Source organism: Camelus bactrianus, chromosome 13 (genome assembly GCF_048773025.1).
Source record: "Camelus bactrianus isolate YW-2024 breed Bactrian camel chromosome 13, ASM4877302v1, whole genome shotgun sequence".
NCBI classification, from domain to species: Eukaryota; Metazoa; Chordata; class Mammalia; order Artiodactyla; family Camelidae; genus Camelus; species Camelus bactrianus.
In genome coordinates this window covers 60,663,000-60,681,100 of record NC_133551.1, presented here as the reverse complement: position 1 = coordinate 60,681,100, position 18,101 = coordinate 60,663,000, and the positions used below count along the sequence as shown (strand labels likewise).

Genomic DNA, 18,101 nt, shown 5'->3' with positions numbered 1-18,101 from the left:
TACCTCCTCAGATGCACCTTCTTGGACCATCCTACCTAAAGCAGACCCCCACCATTATTCTCTGTCTCCATACCCTAAGTGTATCCTCTATAACTCTCATCACCATCTGTAGTTCTTTCATTTTATTTATTTGTTGGTTGACTTTTTTGTCTGTATCCCTCACTGAATAGTAAACTCTATCAGAGTTTTGCCAGTCTTCTCCATCTTGTCTGTGTCTATCTTGTCCTTGGTTGTGTCCCTAGAGCTGAGCACAATGCCTGGCACATAGAGGTACTTGATAAATCCCCCTTGATCAGTTGGTCAGTGGGCTCATACCTGGAAGGGGGGTAGCCAGCCAGAAATGGTTACTGTCCCCCTTTGCATTGGCCTGTATTGTCACACCTCTGCCTCTACCTCCCTTCATCTTAAAGTGGTCTCATTGCCCTCCTTTAACTCCTTTCTTCAGATGTGACCTTAGAACTTCCTTATCTCCCCAGTCTGCCTTACTTGCCTCCCTTGAGATACTATGGGACTTTGCACCCTCTTCCTTATTAGAAAGGAGGAGGGGTATCTAAGTAAGTTATGCATGAACTATAACTCGGGTAGACCCCCCTGGACCACAGTTTCCTTATCTATAAAATGGGAATTATCATAGTATCTCTTTTGTTGTCCTGAGCATTAAAATTGAGATAGTACCTGTAAAACTTTAGCTTCGTACTTAGAAGACAGAAAGCACTTAGTTGGTGGTAGGTCCAGCTCTGTGTTGCACTTGCTGACCTTGACTGACCGGACTGTGCCTGGGCAGCAGGTAGAGGCTAAACATCCAGGGCGTTCAGTGGGGGCCTAGTACTTGGAGCAGGTGCAGCCAGGGAGGGCGCCCCAGCAGAAGCTGAGCCTTTCCAGAGAGGGGGTTTGGAGGATTTGGGTTGGCAAGGAAAAGCAGAGTGGACCCCCAGCCTGAGCAGAGTGTGTGAAGGCAGGGATAGACGTGCCACATACAGGCACAGAGTCTGTAGGTGTAACTGACCCACACTTAGAAAACTGAGGAACAAAGTTGGAGAGGTGTGTGAAATCATGTCTTGAAAACTAGACTGAGGAGTTTGACAGACGTGAACTAAAAGTAAACTCATGCTAAAAGTGTTGAGGAGTCTCTGTAATTTTTTGAGCAAGAGAGTGATGTAACAAAATATTTTAGGAAGAGCAATCTGATGAGAATGGCTTAGAAAGGTAAAGTGAACAATGAAGAGATTATTGCAGAGGTGGGTGAGCATGTGGGTGATGCCCTCACCAGTGCCTGAATGTGCCTGTGTCCCGGCAGTGGGAGTGTGCTGGGGCCCGTGGGACATTGTGGCATGACCTTTACCACCAGATGGGACTCGTGCTTGTCCTGGCAATGGGTATTTCTACGTAGCTCTTAGATCACCAGATTCTCTTTTCTGTCACCTCCATACTTCTTTTGTTTCCCCTAAGAAACTAGATTAAGAATAGCATTAAGAATTAGAATCAAGGAGCAAAGCAGAGCGGTTAAAGTGCAGTCTTCCCAGCTCTGCACTGTCTGCAGGGTCATCCAGGCAAGTTATTTAACTTCTTTGAACCTCAGTGTTCTAGTGGTACCTAGGGATAGTATGAGAATTTAATTAGATAATACATGTACAACACTTAGGGGCAATACTGGACACAAAGCAATTTCTCACTAAGTGTTAGTAGTCACTAGTAATAGTACTTAGTAACAATAATATTGAAATTTGTTTTTTAAAAAAGCCACAATAGTATCCACCTTAAGGAGTAATGTTAGAATAAAACAGAATGTGTGAGAAGCCTACTACAGGTGCCTGGCACACAGTGGGCACTCAAGAAATGGGAGTGGTTTTGACATTCTTAGTATTTACAAACAGGTCCAAAGCCCCTCCCAGTTCCCTTACACAGGAGGCCTTGGCTTCTCCCCTGCCCTCCACCTATGGACACGACCCCCCATCCCCTAACTGTGTCCTCTCTCACAGCCAGTATGACCTTCGGGAGAACAGCAAACACTCGGAGGTGCTGATTGACCTGACAGAGTACTGTGGCCAGCTGGTGGAGGCCAAGTGCCTCACTGTCAACCCCCAGGACAACAACTGCCTGGCAGTAGGGGCCAGCGGGCCCTTCGTGAGGCTCTACGACATTCGCATGATCCATAACCACAGGTATGAACAGCGTGGCCTCCCGTGGGCAAGTCCCTGCGAGCCTGCAGCCCCTTCCCCTCACCATCATGCCCTCTTCTTTTTAAAGCGGGTTTTTAAAATTTTGTGATTTTTGAAAAAAAAATTTAATCCATGCTTGTTTTCTAAGATACGAAAAGTATATTGAAGAAATTACCCATCATCCATCACCTGAAAGAAATCACGATGTATAATATTTTCTGCTTGTTCTTTTACTATAAGTGTATGTACAGAGTTATAATCTTGTACATGTCATTCCTTTATTTGTACGTGTGATTTTACTTTACTCTTTTTTTTTTTTAAACAAAAGACGTCCCAGACCTGAGCAGCTCCACCAGCCTAGGTGTTCAGTGGACTCCTGGGGCAGGTGCAGGGACTTCTGGCCTGCTTTCCTTCCATTTGTGGATTTGGGCCACTGTTGTCGCTCCTCACACACGACATGACTTAGCATGGACCTTGAGCCTTAGCCTCCTCATCTGTAAAATGAGGCTAACAGGGTGGCCATGAGGACCAAGACAGTTGGCAGGACATACTTAACAGAGCACTGTAGTGTATGTGTCCACAGCTGTCTAGCTGCTGGACCTTTAGGGGTGCTGGGGTAAGGAAGAAAGGTACCTCCTCCCACATCTCTCCAGGGATAGAGACTTAGGGTTTTCTCTAAGGAATGCGGTCTGGTCTAGCCAGGAGAAGTGTTAGGCATTATAACCTATATGATTTGCTTTCCTACCAGGAAAAGCATGAAGCAGAGCCCTTCAGCAGGTGTGCATACCTTCTGTGACCGGCAGAAGCCCCTTCCGGACGGTGCAGCCCAGTATTACGTAGCAGGTAGGGCTCAGCCCAACTCTGGCCCCAGACCCTTGGCTGGGTGCTGCCTCTCTCTGGGGCAGTGCAAGGAGCCAGCATGGCGCAGTGATCAGGAGCAAGGGGCTTAGAGTCAGACAGACCTGGGCTTTAATCCTGCCGACCTTTGACCAGCCATCATGCGACCTTTGGCAAATTACTTACCCATGATGAGTCTTCATTTCTTTTCTGTAAAATGGGGTTGTAATGACTCGATGAGATAATGCATGTGAAACAGTTGGCCCAGTGCATATAGTAAGGACTCAACACTTGAAGCTGCTTTTACGATGACGATGATTGCTTTCATCATTGATGTGGCTGGCTTCACACAACTCCCTTGCCCCTTCTGGGAGGGACTGGGAGCCTCACACTAGGATGACTGGGCTGTTCCCTGCAGGTCACCTGCCAGTGAAGCTGCCTGACTACAACAACCGTCTGAGAGTGCTGGTTGCCACTTATGTAACCTTCAGCCCCAATGGCACAGAGCTGCTGGTCAACATGGGAGGAGAGCAGGTATGGATGGCTGCCCACGGTGGCTCTGCCTGACCCTGCTCCTATTACCCAGCAGCCAGGGCTGTGTACCCCACATCCACCATCATGAGACAGACAAGAAGCCTCGTTGTAAATGACATTACAGTGAAATGTGGAAGTGACATGACATCCTTGGAATTCCCAGAACAGTGCCCTGACCTTGAGTGTAAGCTTTAGAATTGACAGACTTACCTCCAAATGCTGGCCTCCTGTTCACTAGCTGTGTATTGTGACATTAAACAAGTCTTTTCATTTTTCTGAACATTGGTTTCCTCATCTGCTATTTTCCTAGGAGGAAATCCTGGGGCTGAGAGCATGCAGCCAGGCTGTAGTTAAAGCCAAGTTTGGGAAGTATTTTTTGATAATAGGAGGTTGCTTAACCTTCTGTTTACATGCTCTCAGTCAGGATATGTAGTAAGCCTTGCATGAGTTCATTTTCTCTACAAACACTGAGTACTTACTCTGGGAGAAACATTATCATAAACATGAGGGAGACAAATATGAAATACGACCCCTCCTAGGCTGATGGGAGAGCCGTGGCAAGCGAAACTGTTGATGACATTAAAAGGCAAAGTGTGATTTTGTAGAAGAGAAATGGGATGGAGAATGGGTGAGCACCTGAGTTAGAAATCAGACTCTGGCTTCAGATTGCTGAGCTATCACCTGGCGTAAAGATAGCAGAGTGGTTTGGAGCCAGACAGACTTGGTTTTGGGTGCTGGCTGTGCCACACTGTTGCTTTTGTGGCCCTGGATAAATCAATGAAACTCCAAGCCTACATTTCTTCATCTATAAAGGAGGTGATGATAATAGTACCTTTTTGTGGGGTGGTTTTTAGAATGAAATAAGAAAAGTCATACAAAACACTTAGCAGAGGTCCTGGAGCAAAGTAAGAATTCAATAAGTGTTAAGTAACAATAGATAATATTTACCAAGGGAAGTAACTAGCAGTGTTACTTTGGACAACTTGCTTCCCTTCTCTGAGGCTTCAGTTTTCCCAGCTGTAAAATGAGACCTCTGAGGGCTTTGTCAGCCTAAACACATGATTCTAAGTAATGACAACATTTCAGGCCATCCACTCTAACAGCCAGGAACTGGAATGGCTTTCCTGCCTGAGGTTTGCTCAAGAGAAACCCCTCCTGCCTCAGTTGAGGGTTCCCTGCTCAACACTCAGCTGTGTTCCTGGAGCCACCTAGGTGTGGTCCAGCCACATTCCTGCCTCACAGTGTCCATTCTTCTCTTGACCCCTCCACCCTAGGTCTATTTGTTTGACCTGACTTACAAGCAGCGGCCATACACCTTCCTCTTGCCTAGAAAATGCCACTCCTCAGGGGGTAAGTTCTCTCTTCTGGTGTCCTTGAGGGCAGCTCTGCTGGGGAGCGTGAGTGCGCGCTGCCTCTGCTGAGAAGCCTGCCCCTTCCCGTGTGCTGTGGCTGTGATCCTCCAAAAGGAGTAGGTTCTCTGAAATAACACTGTACAGTAAGAAGGAAGGTAACACTGGGTCGGAGAGGTCTGTCAAGGGGATTTGCTTTACAGCCCTTCTCACTTCCCTCTGAAAAAACAGGTTCTTTCCATGGCTCGGCTCTTGAGAACCTGAAGTAGTTGCCCTTCCCTTCTCGCCCTGGATCAGTCTCCTCACTGACTTCTTGCTGAGGCATACGGTTGATTTAGGCACCTCCTCACCACCCATTCCCATCCCCACCCCCAGCCAAGGGTAATGCCAAGTTGAAGTTGTGTCCCTCTCCAGCCAGCAGAGGGCGCACAGGCTTTTCTTTATGTCCTTGCTTGCCTGCTTGTCAGAACTTGCTTTCTGGGAGTGGATCTTACCCTGGGAGGATAGCCCCACAATGGAACCGTCAGACCCTGTGATGGAAGCTGGAGGGCTGCCGAGGGGAAATGGAGACCTCCTTCTAAGTTGTTGCTGTTCCTTTCTCCCCATGCCCTGCCAGAAGTTCAGAATGGCAAGATGTCTACCAATGGTGTGTCCAATGGCGTGTCCAATGGCCTGCACCTTCACAGCAATGGCTTCCGGCTCCCGGAGAGTAGGGCACATGTCAGGTGAGGCCAGCATGACTTACCAACCCTCCCAGCCCCAGTTACACCTTACGGACTGGAGGGAAGGGCATGTCCTGTAAACCTTCCTCCTGACCCCCTCCCAGGCACATACCCCAGAGTCAGGGAACTGGGGCAAAGAGGCTTCTGGAATGTGGCTAGTGGTCCCAATGCCACTTCTACTTGGTAGGACTCCAGTCATGTTCAACTGAAGCTCTGGTCCCTTGATACCAGTAGCTGGGATCAGGACCCAGGGGTTAGCTCCTGTTAGCACTGGGCCCCCTCCTAAAGAGGTCCCACACAAATGGGCCTCCCCCATTTTATTTTCTCTATCCATAGCATCTTCTGGCCTCTGTTCACTGCCAGGCCCTGTGCGGGCTTTGGTTTCAATGTGCCCAGATCCTCTAGCCCTTGAGAAAAACAGAATTATCTATAAAGAGATCCACAGGAGGGACCTGGGTGGAAGCTCAGCACGGAGGCAAGTGGTGTCAGCTACTTTCATGCCCAAGAATTTGATTTAAGAATTCCCCAAACCTGTCCAGGATAGCTTCATTTCTGCCTGTCTGGTTTTTTCACTGGCTCAGAGCATCTGGAATTGTGACCATTCCCTCTCACAGTAACCCAGGCCAAGGATACAAATGGAACCCTCTTCTAGATGACAGTGCAGATCCCAAGGTCCAAGAAAACCTGAGTGGCCTTCAGGCAGGGCTACAGACTTCCTGAGGGACTTCTCTGACTTTCCTTGGTTGGCCTGACTTGGCTCTGCTTCCCCCATAGCCCCCAGGTAGAGCTGCCCCCATACCTGGAGCGCGTGAAACAGCAAGCCAATGAGGCTTTTGCCTGCCAGCAGTGGACCCAGGCCATTCAGCTTTACAGCAAGGCCGTGCAGAGGGCCCCTCACAACGCCATGCTCTACGGGAACCGAGCTGCTGCCTACATGAAGCGCAAGTGGTAAGTGGGCCTGGGCCAGGACGAAGGATGAAGGCAGTGGGCCTGATGGAGCCAAGTTGCTGAGGCATCCAGGAAAGTAGCAGTAACATCCTGCTGCCTCTTAGGGCTTCTTAGGCCCAGGCTTCTCCATCCCACCTCCAGGTTGGTGGTGGGTTGGCGCCTGACCTGTTAGTCAGGAAGTCTCAAGCACCAGGAAAGCTCACAGTTAAGTGGAACATGTTCACGAGAGGCATCAACATGGTGCTTTGTTATAAAGTGCTATGACCACTGGGGAAGTGGGAATTGAGAGAATGATTAATCCCAACTCTTAGAGAATTCGGCCCTGAATTGGACTTTAAAGGAGCAGTAGAGTCTTGCTAGATGGAAATGAGGCATTTGGTGAATTCAGTTTGTATCTATTTGAAATGATTCTTCAGCTCAACCCTGGGGTTTGCTTTCCTGTGCTCTTGGACCCTTTAGACCAAGCACAAATGAGATCCCAGATATCTGAAGCTGGCTGTGGGTCTTGCTGTGTTGTAGTGGCTAGTGGTAAAGGAGTAGGTCCATATCCTGAAGAACCTTTATCTTTGGAGACCATAAGGGCCCCCAGCCCTTCTGCCTGCAGCACCAGCAGGCAAGCAGGCAGGCAGACCCCATACCCCAGCCAGGGCCAGGACGGGAGATGGATAGAGCTGGGCCCACAGCCATTTCTGCTCCGTCTGGCATCCGTCAGCTCTGCCCAGACAGACAGGCCAGCTGGTGTGCCATCGTCTGGCTGCAACTAGGCAGACCAGAGAGAGAAGCTTAAGAAACCCACCCAAGTCAGCAGGATGGTGGATGGGGGTTTGGGAAGATGCTGTCCCCACAGACCTTAGCTCAGGCGTCAGGAGTTTGCCAAGGGCTCAGATGGCAGCCAAATCCAGGAGATGACAGTTTGGGGGCCATCCTGAGATGTTTTGCCTCCCTGTCCCAGAAAGTGGGTAGAATGCAGTGGTCTTCATCCAGGCTCTATGCTGAGAGCTGTCTCACTCCTGCATTCTTGCTAAGGGAGACTAATGATTTCCCAAGCCATGTTCTATGCACTAGGACCTAGGGACACAAAGGTCTGTCACTTTCAGTTCCTGTGCTCCAGAGTGCCCAACCTTTGGATGGAGGATAAAGATGTGGACATGGTTCATCACCAAAGAGGCAGGAAGCAGTAAGTCTTTAATGGTCAGGTGAAGTGCTCTGGGCATCAAGGAAAGTTAGGTCACTTTAACTGAGGATCAGGAAAGCATCAGGAAGATGTGATGTCTAAATGGGCTTTCAGTGTGGGCAGGCTTAGACAAGGAGATGAAAAGAGGAGGGGACTGTGGGGGAAGGACATTCCCAGGGAGATGCAGTGGTGTGAACAAAGGCATGGGGGTGGGGGACTGACTGGAGAGCTTGTTTGCAGAACAACAAATCCATTTGGCTGGAGTAGAGGGTTCGGGAAGGGACTGGCAGGAGATGAGTCTGTGAGGTAGCCTGGGGCTGGCCTGGGAAGGACTTGGAATGCAGAGCGGTGGTGTTTTGGCCTTAATTCAGTGGATGATGGGCAGCTACTGAAGAGTTTTGAGCAGGAGAGGGATGTGCTGAGGGCTGTCTTTTCAGGGAGATCGATCTGGCAGTATGTCTGGATGGGTGAGCCTCCCCATCCCCACTTGCCTGCCAGTGACCCCTAGAATGTCACATTCTGTCCCAGGCCAGTCTCCCCAGGGCTGCCATCTGCTCCTGGATGCAGTGGGAGCTGTCAGCCTCCGGCTCCTGGCTGGTCGCTGGTCTGGCTCTCCCCAGGAGCTCTGAGGGGCACCTTGCAGGCGGTAATTGGGTTTCCAAACAGCGCCTGCTCCTTCGTCACAGCCACTCGTTCTGATGCAGGCCATGCTATTGAAGCACTCTGTCTCCTGCCTGCCCCCACAATGGCTGAGTTGCGTGTCCTAATCTGAGCATGGCTGCTCCAAGGACCAGATGCTCCCTCTGAGTGCTGTAGGGGAGGAGGGTTAGGAGGACATCTCCCATGTTGGGCCTTCTCTGGCCCCACTCAGGAGGATTGTGAGCCATGCCTTCATGGAGGGACCACCAGCTCTGGGGAGTGCTGCTTAGGACAGCTGGGTCCTGGGCCCACCTCAACCCAGCAGGAAAAAAAAAAAAAAAGAAAAAGAAAACCAGCTCCCAAAGGAGAAGTGGCTCCTAGGGACCCATCCAGCTCTCCAGTTGAGAGGTGGGAACTGGTCTACAGAGCTGGGGGAATCTGTATCTTACATTCTGGCCCACAGTGGGAGAAGGAGGGGCTTCTCCTTTGCCTCCAACCCCCAACTACTCCCCCCAAAGAAAACCATTCCCACTTCCCCATATCTATTGCTTTGGGGGCTTGGAGAAGTGAGTGTGGACGATTTGGAGCTCCTGGCGTGCAGCAACCCCCCCCCACACACACAGCCATCAGGTTCCAGAGAACTGACTCTGCCAGACTGTCAGGCCCCATCCTCCAGCCCCGGGAGGTAGAGGCCACAGCTGCTGTGGATCAGTCAGCCAGGACGGAGGGGGGTCTGGCTGAGGGCTTGCTGCCTGCTGGTCAGACCCTGAATCCCCAGCCTGGCACTTCTGGCTTCACCAGACCACAGAACTGTCCTTGAGGGCCCCCTGCCTCAGACGTGGCTTTGAAGGCCAGCCGGGGGTGGGGGGGGATCTGAGGAGGTGGATGGAGGAAGAGAGAAGGAGGGCTTGGGGAGCCTGAGGCGGGCAAGATGCCAGGCCTTCTGCTGCAGAGCTGCGGGTGCCTGGGGTGAGCGGATGTGCAGTTGCACGCTGTGTCCAGCAGAGGGCAGCTGGATACTGGTTTTTGCCACCACCTACCTCCCATTTCCTACCTACCCAAGACCTCAAGGTTCCTGGCTTGCCTCCTTAACAAACCCCTTCTTCTGGGGAGCAAGGCCTGGGCTGATCCAAGATTCTCTTCACCACCCCCCCAGTACCTTTGCCCTGAGATCTCTCAAAGGTGGGGTGGGGTGGCCACTGAAAGTGAAGGAGACTGAGTGGAGACTCCTGCATGCCACATGGCCCCACCTCCAAGCCACGTTCCCTTGCTTTTCTAGGGATGGTGACCACTACGATGCTCTGAGGGACTGCCTCAAGGCCATCTCCCTAAATCCATGCCACCTGAAGGCACACTTCCGCCTGGCCCGATGCCTCTTTGAGCTCAAGTACGTGGCTGAGGCCCTGGAGTGCTTGGATGATTTCAAAGGGAAGTTCCCGGAGCAGGCACACAGCAGCGCTTGTGATGCATTGGGACGTGACATCACGGCTGCCCTCTTCTCCAAAAATGATGGTGGTGAGTGGGTACTGAGGGGGGGTTGCTGTCACTCTTTCTATTTAAGGTGCTGCATGACGTTCTGGAGAGGATGTAGTTCTGGGGTTGGAGATACTGATTGAGAAACCATGTGACCTTGAGATAGTTACCTGGTCTCTTTGAGACCAGGATTAGCAGTAACATGTTGAGGCACCTGGTGTAGTGCCCGCAACTTAGGATAAAAGTCAGCTGAACCCAGTGTGCCTTGCAGGTCATTCTCTCCTGCTCACAGACAGTCCTTGGCCACTCCATTGGGGTCTAAGTTCAGGGTAGTGGCTGGAGTGAGCTTGCTTCTGTTTGCATGGGTGCAGAAGAGACAGCAGCACAGGACAGTAGAAATTCCTTGGGCACAGATGTGGAGCTTCAGTTTCCAAGTTCAGCTCTGCCACTTGGTAACCATGTGACCTTGGGCAAAGCACAGCCTCTGGAACCTGCTGCCTTACCTGCATAGAGAGCATTTGAGGTCCTGCATGGCTCACCAGGGTAGCATTGGAGAGTGAGCTGGGTAACTGTGGTCTGTGAACGTGAGCGGGGAGCTCACTGGGGACAGGCATGGATTCTCCCACTCTCCTTTGCAGTTTGCTAACCATGGATTGATTCATTTGTCTAAATAGTGCCAGGCACTGTGCTGGGTCCTGGGAATACAGCTGGGAATAAGTCAGGTGGAATTTCTGTACTCATGAGTTTATAGCCTTGGGAAGGAACCAAGCGATGAAGGAGAAACAATGCCCTGGGGACCTGACAGGGTGTAGGTGTCGGGGGAGGGCTCGATGACAGACTCAGGTTCTTGAGGAAGAGACATTAAGGCTGAGGTCTTGAGGATGAGGAGGAAGAATTAAGTAGATACAAAGTGTAGCTGGGGCAGTAAAGAGTCCTGGCATAGGGACCAGCATGTGCCAAGGCCCTGAAGCAGGCAGGAACAAGGCACTGAGAAAACTGGTATGATTTTACCCAAGGCATTTAACCAGTCAGTACCTCAGTTGGGATCCATGATAACTTGTCCTCTAGAGAAGGGGGCTTGGACCTTACTGCCTTCAGAGCTATGAATCTCTTTAGAAAAATCACCCCCCCTCAAAGCTTTCTCAGCAGTGCTTTACCCTCCCCTCTCTACCTCTCACCTCCACAGAAACAGACGTTGGGCCTGTGCCTCCTTGGGGCTTCCAGACATTATTCGGGGACCTGAGCCAGGGCCTACCTGGCATCAGAGGTCTCCTCTTGAACACCCTCAAGGGCCAAATCCAAAGATGCTTCTTCCCCATAGTTGTTCTCAGTTTTCCAGGGTAGGGGTGGAGGCAGGTAGCCCTCCATTTCTTACTGCTTGGACTGAAAACAGTGTGGAGTGGGGATGGAGGGGAGGTGGGGGAGGGGAGGGAGGAACAGGACTCTCACCTTTCCTGTTCTCTTTCCGCAGAGGAGAAGAAGGGAGCTGGTGGTGGTGGCGGTGGCGGCAGCGGCGGCGGCGGCGGCGGCGGCGGCGGCGGCGGCGGCGGCGGCCCCGTCCGCCTCCGCAGCACGAGCCGCAAGGACTCCATCTCAGAGGATGAGATGGTGCTGCGGGAGCGAAGCTACGACTACCAGTTCCGCTACTGTGGCCACTGCAACACCACCACGGATATCAAGGAGGCCAACTTCTTTGGCAGGTCCGAGGCCCTGAAGAGGAGGGGGGCACAGCCCAGTTGGCAGCAGGAGGTTGGGAGGGGAGGTGTGGGGACATAATGCTTTCAGGAAAGAGTCTCAAACCCCAGCCCTTGGGCAAGTGGCTTCACTTCTGTGGGCCTCAGTTTCTTCATCTGTAAAATGAAACCAGCCCATCCTACTAAGGGGCCATAACAAGGACTAAGAGGTAATCCAGAAAGCATCCAGCGCAGCGCCTGGACTCACCCTTACCCCCCACCTCCTGCTCCCTTTATCTCCATGTGCTGGAGCTTGGTTTCTTTATCTGGATTCCTGGAGCCTTCCTCTGCTGGGGGCATGAGGCAAGAGCCCTGAGAGGCTGGCAATCTTATGTTCCTAGAACTGTGCCCCCAGTACTGAGGGTCATGGCCCATGTCTCAGAGACCACTGCCCCCAATCCTCCTTTGCAGATGATGTGCTTGCTTTGGATAGATTAGGTACATGACTGTGAATCAAGAATCTCCCTCAAGATCCCTTTTAAATGTCAATGGTGTGTGAGGGGCAGATGTGCTATAGGATTTTGGGGTCTGGATCCAGGAAAGCTAGGACTTCTGAGGAAAGCCTCAGGCAAGAGTGTTTTCAAGAGTTTTCCCAGAGACCTAAGAGATGCAAGATCCTGGTACCCAAGGACCTTATAATGTAGTTTGGGGGAGAGTAAGTTGGGTGGACCCAAGCAGTCCCTGACACTGAGGTTAAGGGAACACTTGAGCAGTGACAGGGCTCTGCAGTGTGGAGAGAATGGCCATGTACGTGGGAGCTCTGAGTCAGGGGAAGGCCTCAGAGTTCGGAGGGCTGATGGGCTTCAAACGTTCCTGCTCCCCCTTTCCCTGAGCCGCACAGCCTCTACTTGAGGCTGTAGGGCAGTACCCCACCTGACCTCCCTGCCCTTTGCTCCCCGCCAGCAACGCTCAGTACATCGTCAGTGGCTCTGACGATGGCTCCTTCTTCATCTGGGAAAAGGAGACCACCAACCTGGTCCGCGTGCTCCAGGGGGACGAGTCCATCGTCAACTGCCTGCAGCCACACCCCAGCTACTGCTTCCTGGCCACCAGCGGCATTGACCCTGTTGTGCGGCTGTGGAACCCCCGGCCAGAGGTGAGGGTGTGGACAGGTGGCAGAAGCTAGACAGGAAGGAGGGTAGGGATGGTCCCTGCAGCTGAGCCTGTGAGGGTTGGAGAGGTCACCTGAGTTACGCAGAGGCCAGAGGCTGCTAGAATGAGTGAGCTCTTACCCCAGGGCCCAAGGCTGTGTCGAGGTGGGGAGTCAGCAAGTTCTGAAAGCTCCAAATGAAGTGGGCAACTCCTGGGGCATGTCCTTGAGCCAGCTGCAAAGATGAGACTCACGTACAGTGAACTAACCACGGACTGGGTGCAGGAGGGCAGGGAGGGAACGGACCAGCTCGAACACCACCTCATGAGAACGGTACCTCAGAGGCTCCCTAGGTGCTCTGCCCCTCATAAACCACTGTGCCGTGTCCCCCAGAAGCTGTGCAGAGGCCAGTCCCTCAGTCACATGAGAAGGATGTAGGCTTTGGAGTCTGGTGGGCCTAAGTTTGAATCCTGGTCCCCTCACTCACTGCCTGAGGGACTTAACCATCTCTGACTCAGGGTTTTATCATCTGTACATTGGAACGGGAATGACAGCACCACCTCAGAAGGTTGCTTTGAGGATTAAAGAAGTGATGCCTGTGGTGTGTCCAGCCCACAGGGACACCTAGGACAGTGTAGTCCCCTCCACTTCCCCCATGGGTAGCCAGGTGGACCAGCCTGAGGCCTCCCCAGGCCTCTACCCCGCCTCCCCCTCTTCCCAGCTGGCAAACAGAAGTCAAGAGGTGTATCTAATTCCAGAGGCAATTTTCTATAAATTTTAAGGAGACCCCTACAGGACCCTCCCTTGACGGGAGAGGAAAAGGAGGATAAAGGAATCCTAGTTGGCAGTGGTAGCAGAAGAGTGGGGTGGGGGGAGTTGTGTCCATACCCTTACCCCAGGTGTCTAGTATGTGTGCCCAGCATATCCTGGTGTGAGTCCTCCCTCATTTACGTCCATGTACGGGCCCCCATGTATGTAACCCTGTGTAGTGTGTCCCCCATATATGTCTCCATGTGGTATGTCCTCATTTTCCCAGTGTGGGGCCTCCGATGTACACCCTGGTGTGTGTACTCCCCCCAGTAGGTATCTATCCCAGGGTGTTGTGTCCCCTCCTGGTGTGTATTACTGTGTGGGCCTCCCCAGCATGTATAACCCGTGTGGTGTGTCATCTCCCTCACACATGTCCTGGGGGGTGGGGGGGTCCCGCATACATCCCAGGATGTGTTCCCCTCCAGCCTTATACACATGTGGGTACACCCGGGTGTGTACGTGTCCCCCCACATGTACCGCTCAGCTCTGTGTGTGTGGCCTCTGCACACATATCCCATAATATGTGTGCCTTCCCCTCCAGTATGTCCTGGTGTCGTCCCCCCCGCCCAGAGTGAAGACCTCACAGGCCGCGTTGTGGAGGACATGGAGGGCGCGTCCCAGGCCAACCAGCGGCGCATGAACGCGGACCCGCTGGAGGTGATGCTGCTCAACATGGGCTACCGGATCACGGGCCTGAGCAGTGGGGGCGCCGGGGCCTCGGACGACGAGGACAGCTCCGAGGGCCAGGTGCAGTGCCGGCCCAGCTAGAGCCTCCCGGCCTTGGCCCAGCCCCTGCTGTTGCTGGATCCTCGCCTGGGCAGGAGGTCAGGGGGTTCTGTTTTAGTTTGTCTTCCCCTTCCCTCCATTTTTTCATTTTCCCTGTTTTGTTTGTTAGTTTGGCATTGGGGTGGGGGTTGCTACAACTTGCTGGCTTTCGGACTTTTGGGCGGATTGGCCCTTGACTGGCCCCAGCCCTGAGCAGCAGAGCAGGAGGGGAAGCTCCTCCATATGCCCCCCACCTCCCACTTCCCTGTCCCTGGAGGGCACTGGCCTGTGTCAGGTGGGGAGGCAAGGGCTGAAGCTGTCTTCAAGGACTGCCCGACCCTTCAGTTGGCAGCAGGACGAGGAGTGGGATTCCCAGGCTGTCAGGGCTAGCCTTGACCACTTGCTGCGTTTGCTCCTGGCGGGCAAAGCTAGCTCCTTCGTGGTCTTCAGGGAAGGTTTGGAAACAGGATAGGGTCCCCTCCCTTCCTCCAGAGCCACTGTGTCAGGGTGGAAACAGAAGTAAGGATGTGTGCCCTGGAGCAGGCATGGCCAGGCCACTGCCTCCTTGCAGTACAGCATCCTTGCCCTCGTCCCAGGCACTGGCTCTGGGTCCTGCGCCTGCTCTCAGGGGCTCAGCCTTTCCCAAGGGCCCTGGCAGAGGGTGGGGCACCGCATCATACCCCACCCATCTGTGCCAGCCCTTCTGCACTCGCACTCGGAAGGGCCACTCTCCTCCCTCGGGGCGGGCGCTCTTTGGCCTCACTGTGACCTTCCTGCCAGAGCTCCCAGCCAGGCCTACTCTCGCTGAGGTGGCACTCCCTGCTAGGGCCTTCCAGGCCCTCTCTGCCCTCCCTCCCACCCCACATGCTGAGCCGCCACAAAGACCAAAGAAGTGATGGCTTTTCTAGTCCCCTGCTGCTCTGGGGGGAGGGGGTGGGTCTCCTGAGCCACTCGGATGGGAAAGTCCTAACTCAGCCCCCTCCCTCCTCAGCAGCCTGAGCTTTACACTGGATGCAGCAGTCACCCCACCACTCACCAAGCCTCCCTCTTTACCCCCTTGGCTCTCAGCTCAGGGGCTGCTCCCGGTAGTTGGTTCAGCCTTCCTCCCCTCTCCCTCCCCTTTCAGCGCTCACTTGGCTCCAGCCCTCCAGCTGCAGCCTCTGGAGAGAAGCGGCCTCCCTCCCTCCCTCCCTCCCTCCACCCTGTCTCTGCCAGGTGCCTCCTCTCAGTCAGGCTTCAGAGAAGCCCTGGAGACCGGAGGACCATGTTAAAAGCTTTTTCACAGTTTTAAGAAGATGAGGGGTATGAGGGGTGGTGAGGATAGTGGTGGGGGGTCTGGCACCATCTAGTCATTGCTTTAATCCCAGCAACACAGGTGGCAGCTCCTCCCCCTTCCTCTCCACCCCATCCACCCCTCTCTTCTAGCTTGGTAATGAAGTATATTTATTGGTGAAGGAAACAGCTGCTGCTGCTTCTCCTGCTGCTGGGACTTGCTCCCCATCTCTTCTCCAAGACCTTTCTCCAGCCGGGAGGGGAGAGCGGGAGCACTGGGGCTGGGCCCTGGGGCCCAAGGACCAGCAGGGGCCCCTTTGCTTTCCTGTGTTCGAGCCACGCCATTTCCTCTCTCCCTGCCTCCCACCCTCTTCCCTGCCTCCTGCCCCTGCCTGCCCAGCCTGGGCCCTGCAGTGTGGAGAGACACATAAGCCTTACTGTCCTCTGGGGGCAGGAGCCGAGCCTTTTTGTTGCTCCGCTCCCAGGAGAGTGAGGGTGACGCAATTGATTAAAACCATTTTGTTCTAGGTGTGGCTGGTGGCGTTTGTGGGATGCAAATGGGTCTTGGGATCAAAGTGAGGGTATCTCACCTCTGTGGCTCTGAGACTTTGTGTAACCACAGCTCTACCAGGTAGAATGAGGCCTCCCTTGGAGGGTCCCTGTGGACAGCAGCCACTCAGCCTAGCAGGGCCAAGGGCAGAGCCAGGCCTGGTGGCTGTGATTTGCAATAATCAGCTTTCACTCTCTGGGTTGTTTTCCCATCTGTAAAATAAGGAGATTGGAGTCTTAGTGGTTTTTCAGACTTTTAAAATCAGAACCCAAACAGGAAATAATATATTTTACATTGAGACCCAAGATACTCCTAAGTTTATTATGTAAGAATCTTACACAATAACATTTACCCTTGGTACATGCAATGTGTTCTATTTACCATTCTATTTTATTAAGGAGGAAAAATGCTGATTATAACCCACGAAACCTACAGTTTCTTGATGGGCCCTGGATTAGAGGAGTTCTTAGAACAGAGGTTCCGAAACTTTCTCAGCTCACTGAACCATTAGTGTCTCAGTAGTTTTTCTCAAGGACCCCCTAAGCCAAAAGAAATACCTTGTTAGTTAAGCCCAAATCACTTTAAGAATTAATGTCCTACCAAGTTAGTCATTTAAAAAAAATACATATAAGTTAGAAGAAACTATTTTTATTTCATTCTTAAATAACTATAATAACTAATCGACTCTGAGTGCTTGTTGGGTGCTGTAAAACTTGTCAGACTTTCTAATCACATTGGACACCACCATCCTCATTTCCTTTTCCACATGGGCTTTCATTTGCTTTGTATCACAGGAACCACTAAAAACACAGCCTCTCAAAGATGACATAATCAAAGGAATGTAGTGCAATCTATTGATGAAACTGTGAACCACCTTGAGCTAGAAGTTCTCTCGGTAGCCAACAGATGCTGAGTGTCCCTCAAATTTAAAATACCCTACTGTGCTGACTTTGCTGTGGCACCCTAAGGTGCCTTGATGCCCAGTTTGGGAACTGTAGTTCAGTACTATGGGAACAGTAGTTTCACCAGTGAAATTTTGTGATTATTCTGTTTGCACATTTGGAAAGAACCAGGCTGAGGCCAGCAGGGCATACTCAGGTTAGTACAGAAGAACAGACAGGGAAGAGATCCTATCGGAAGCACAAGAGGTGATACTATAAAGCAGGTGCTGTGGGCTGGTGTCATTCTTCCAAAATTGAAATCTGCAGAAGCTTCTTCAAGACGTTTCCAGACCAGGCAAGGAAGGGACGATGTACCAGGTGCTGGAACAACTGGACATCTACATGCAAAAAAAAAAAGGATCTAAACACTGACTTTACACCAGTCACAAAAATTAAAATGGATCATAGAACTAAATGTAAAAAACAAACTGATAAAATTTCTAGAAGCTAACATAGAAAACTAGGTGACCTTGGGTTTAGCAATGAGGTTTTAGATACAACATCAAAAGCACAATCCATGAAAGAAAAAATTGGTAAGTTGGGCTTCAAAAACTTACGCTCTATGAAATCACTGTTAAGAGAATGGAAAAGACAAGCCAAGGACTGAGAGAAAATACAAAACTCTTACAACTCAACAATATGAAAACAAGCAGCCCAATTAAGAAATGAGCAAAAGATCTGAATAGACACCTCACCAAGGAGTCTATTCATGTGACTAATAAGCACATGAAAAGATGCCCAGCGTTACATTACTAGGGAATTGCAAATTAAATCAACGGAGATACCACTCTCCGGAACTCTCATTCATTGCTGGTGAGAATTCTTCCATTTGGAAGACAGTTTGGCAGTTTCTTACAAAGATATATATAGTTTTATCATGGGATCAAGCAATTGGTCTCCCTAGTATTTACCCAAATGAGTTGAACTTACGTCCATGCAAAAACCTGTACACGAATGTTTACAGCTTTATGAATAATTGCCAAAAACTGGAAGCAACCAAAAAGTCCTTCAAAAGGTGAATGGATAAACAAACCATGGTACAGCCATACAATGGAATATTATTCAGTGAAATGAGCAATCTCAAGCTACAAAGACATGAAGGAAG

General features: G+C 51.7%; 1 protein-coding gene across 4 annotated transcripts in view; it reads left to right on the top strand.

Moving 5' to 3' along the window:
• WDTC1 (WD and tetratricopeptide repeats 1) overlaps nucleotides 1–16,032 on the top strand; it is a 59,162-nt gene extending 43,130 nt beyond the window's left edge. For 3 of the 4 annotated variants that reach the window (XM_074377074.1, XM_074377076.1, XM_074377075.1), the window contains 10 exons: nucleotides 1,980–2,162; nucleotides 2,908–3,002; nucleotides 3,415–3,530; nucleotides 4,805–4,880; nucleotides 5,496–5,604; nucleotides 6,376–6,549; nucleotides 9,642–9,877; nucleotides 11,307–11,535; nucleotides 12,472–12,664; nucleotides 14,039–16,032. In XM_074377074.1, coding sequence (XP_074233175.1) covers nucleotides 1,980–2,162; nucleotides 2,908–3,002; nucleotides 3,415–3,530; nucleotides 4,805–4,880; nucleotides 5,496–5,604; nucleotides 6,376–6,549; nucleotides 9,642–9,877; nucleotides 11,307–11,535; nucleotides 12,472–12,664; nucleotides 14,039–14,236 — 1,609 coding nt within the window. In that variant the 3' untranslated portion in view covers nucleotides 14,237–16,032. The remainder of the gene's footprint in view (nucleotides 1–1,979; nucleotides 2,163–2,907; nucleotides 3,003–3,414; nucleotides 3,531–4,804; nucleotides 4,881–5,495; nucleotides 5,605–6,375; nucleotides 6,550–9,641; nucleotides 9,878–11,306; nucleotides 11,536–12,471; nucleotides 12,665–14,038) is intronic. The other variant, XM_074377077.1, reaches the window with a different exon arrangement.
• Nucleotides 16,033–18,101: the final 2,069 nt, after the last annotated feature.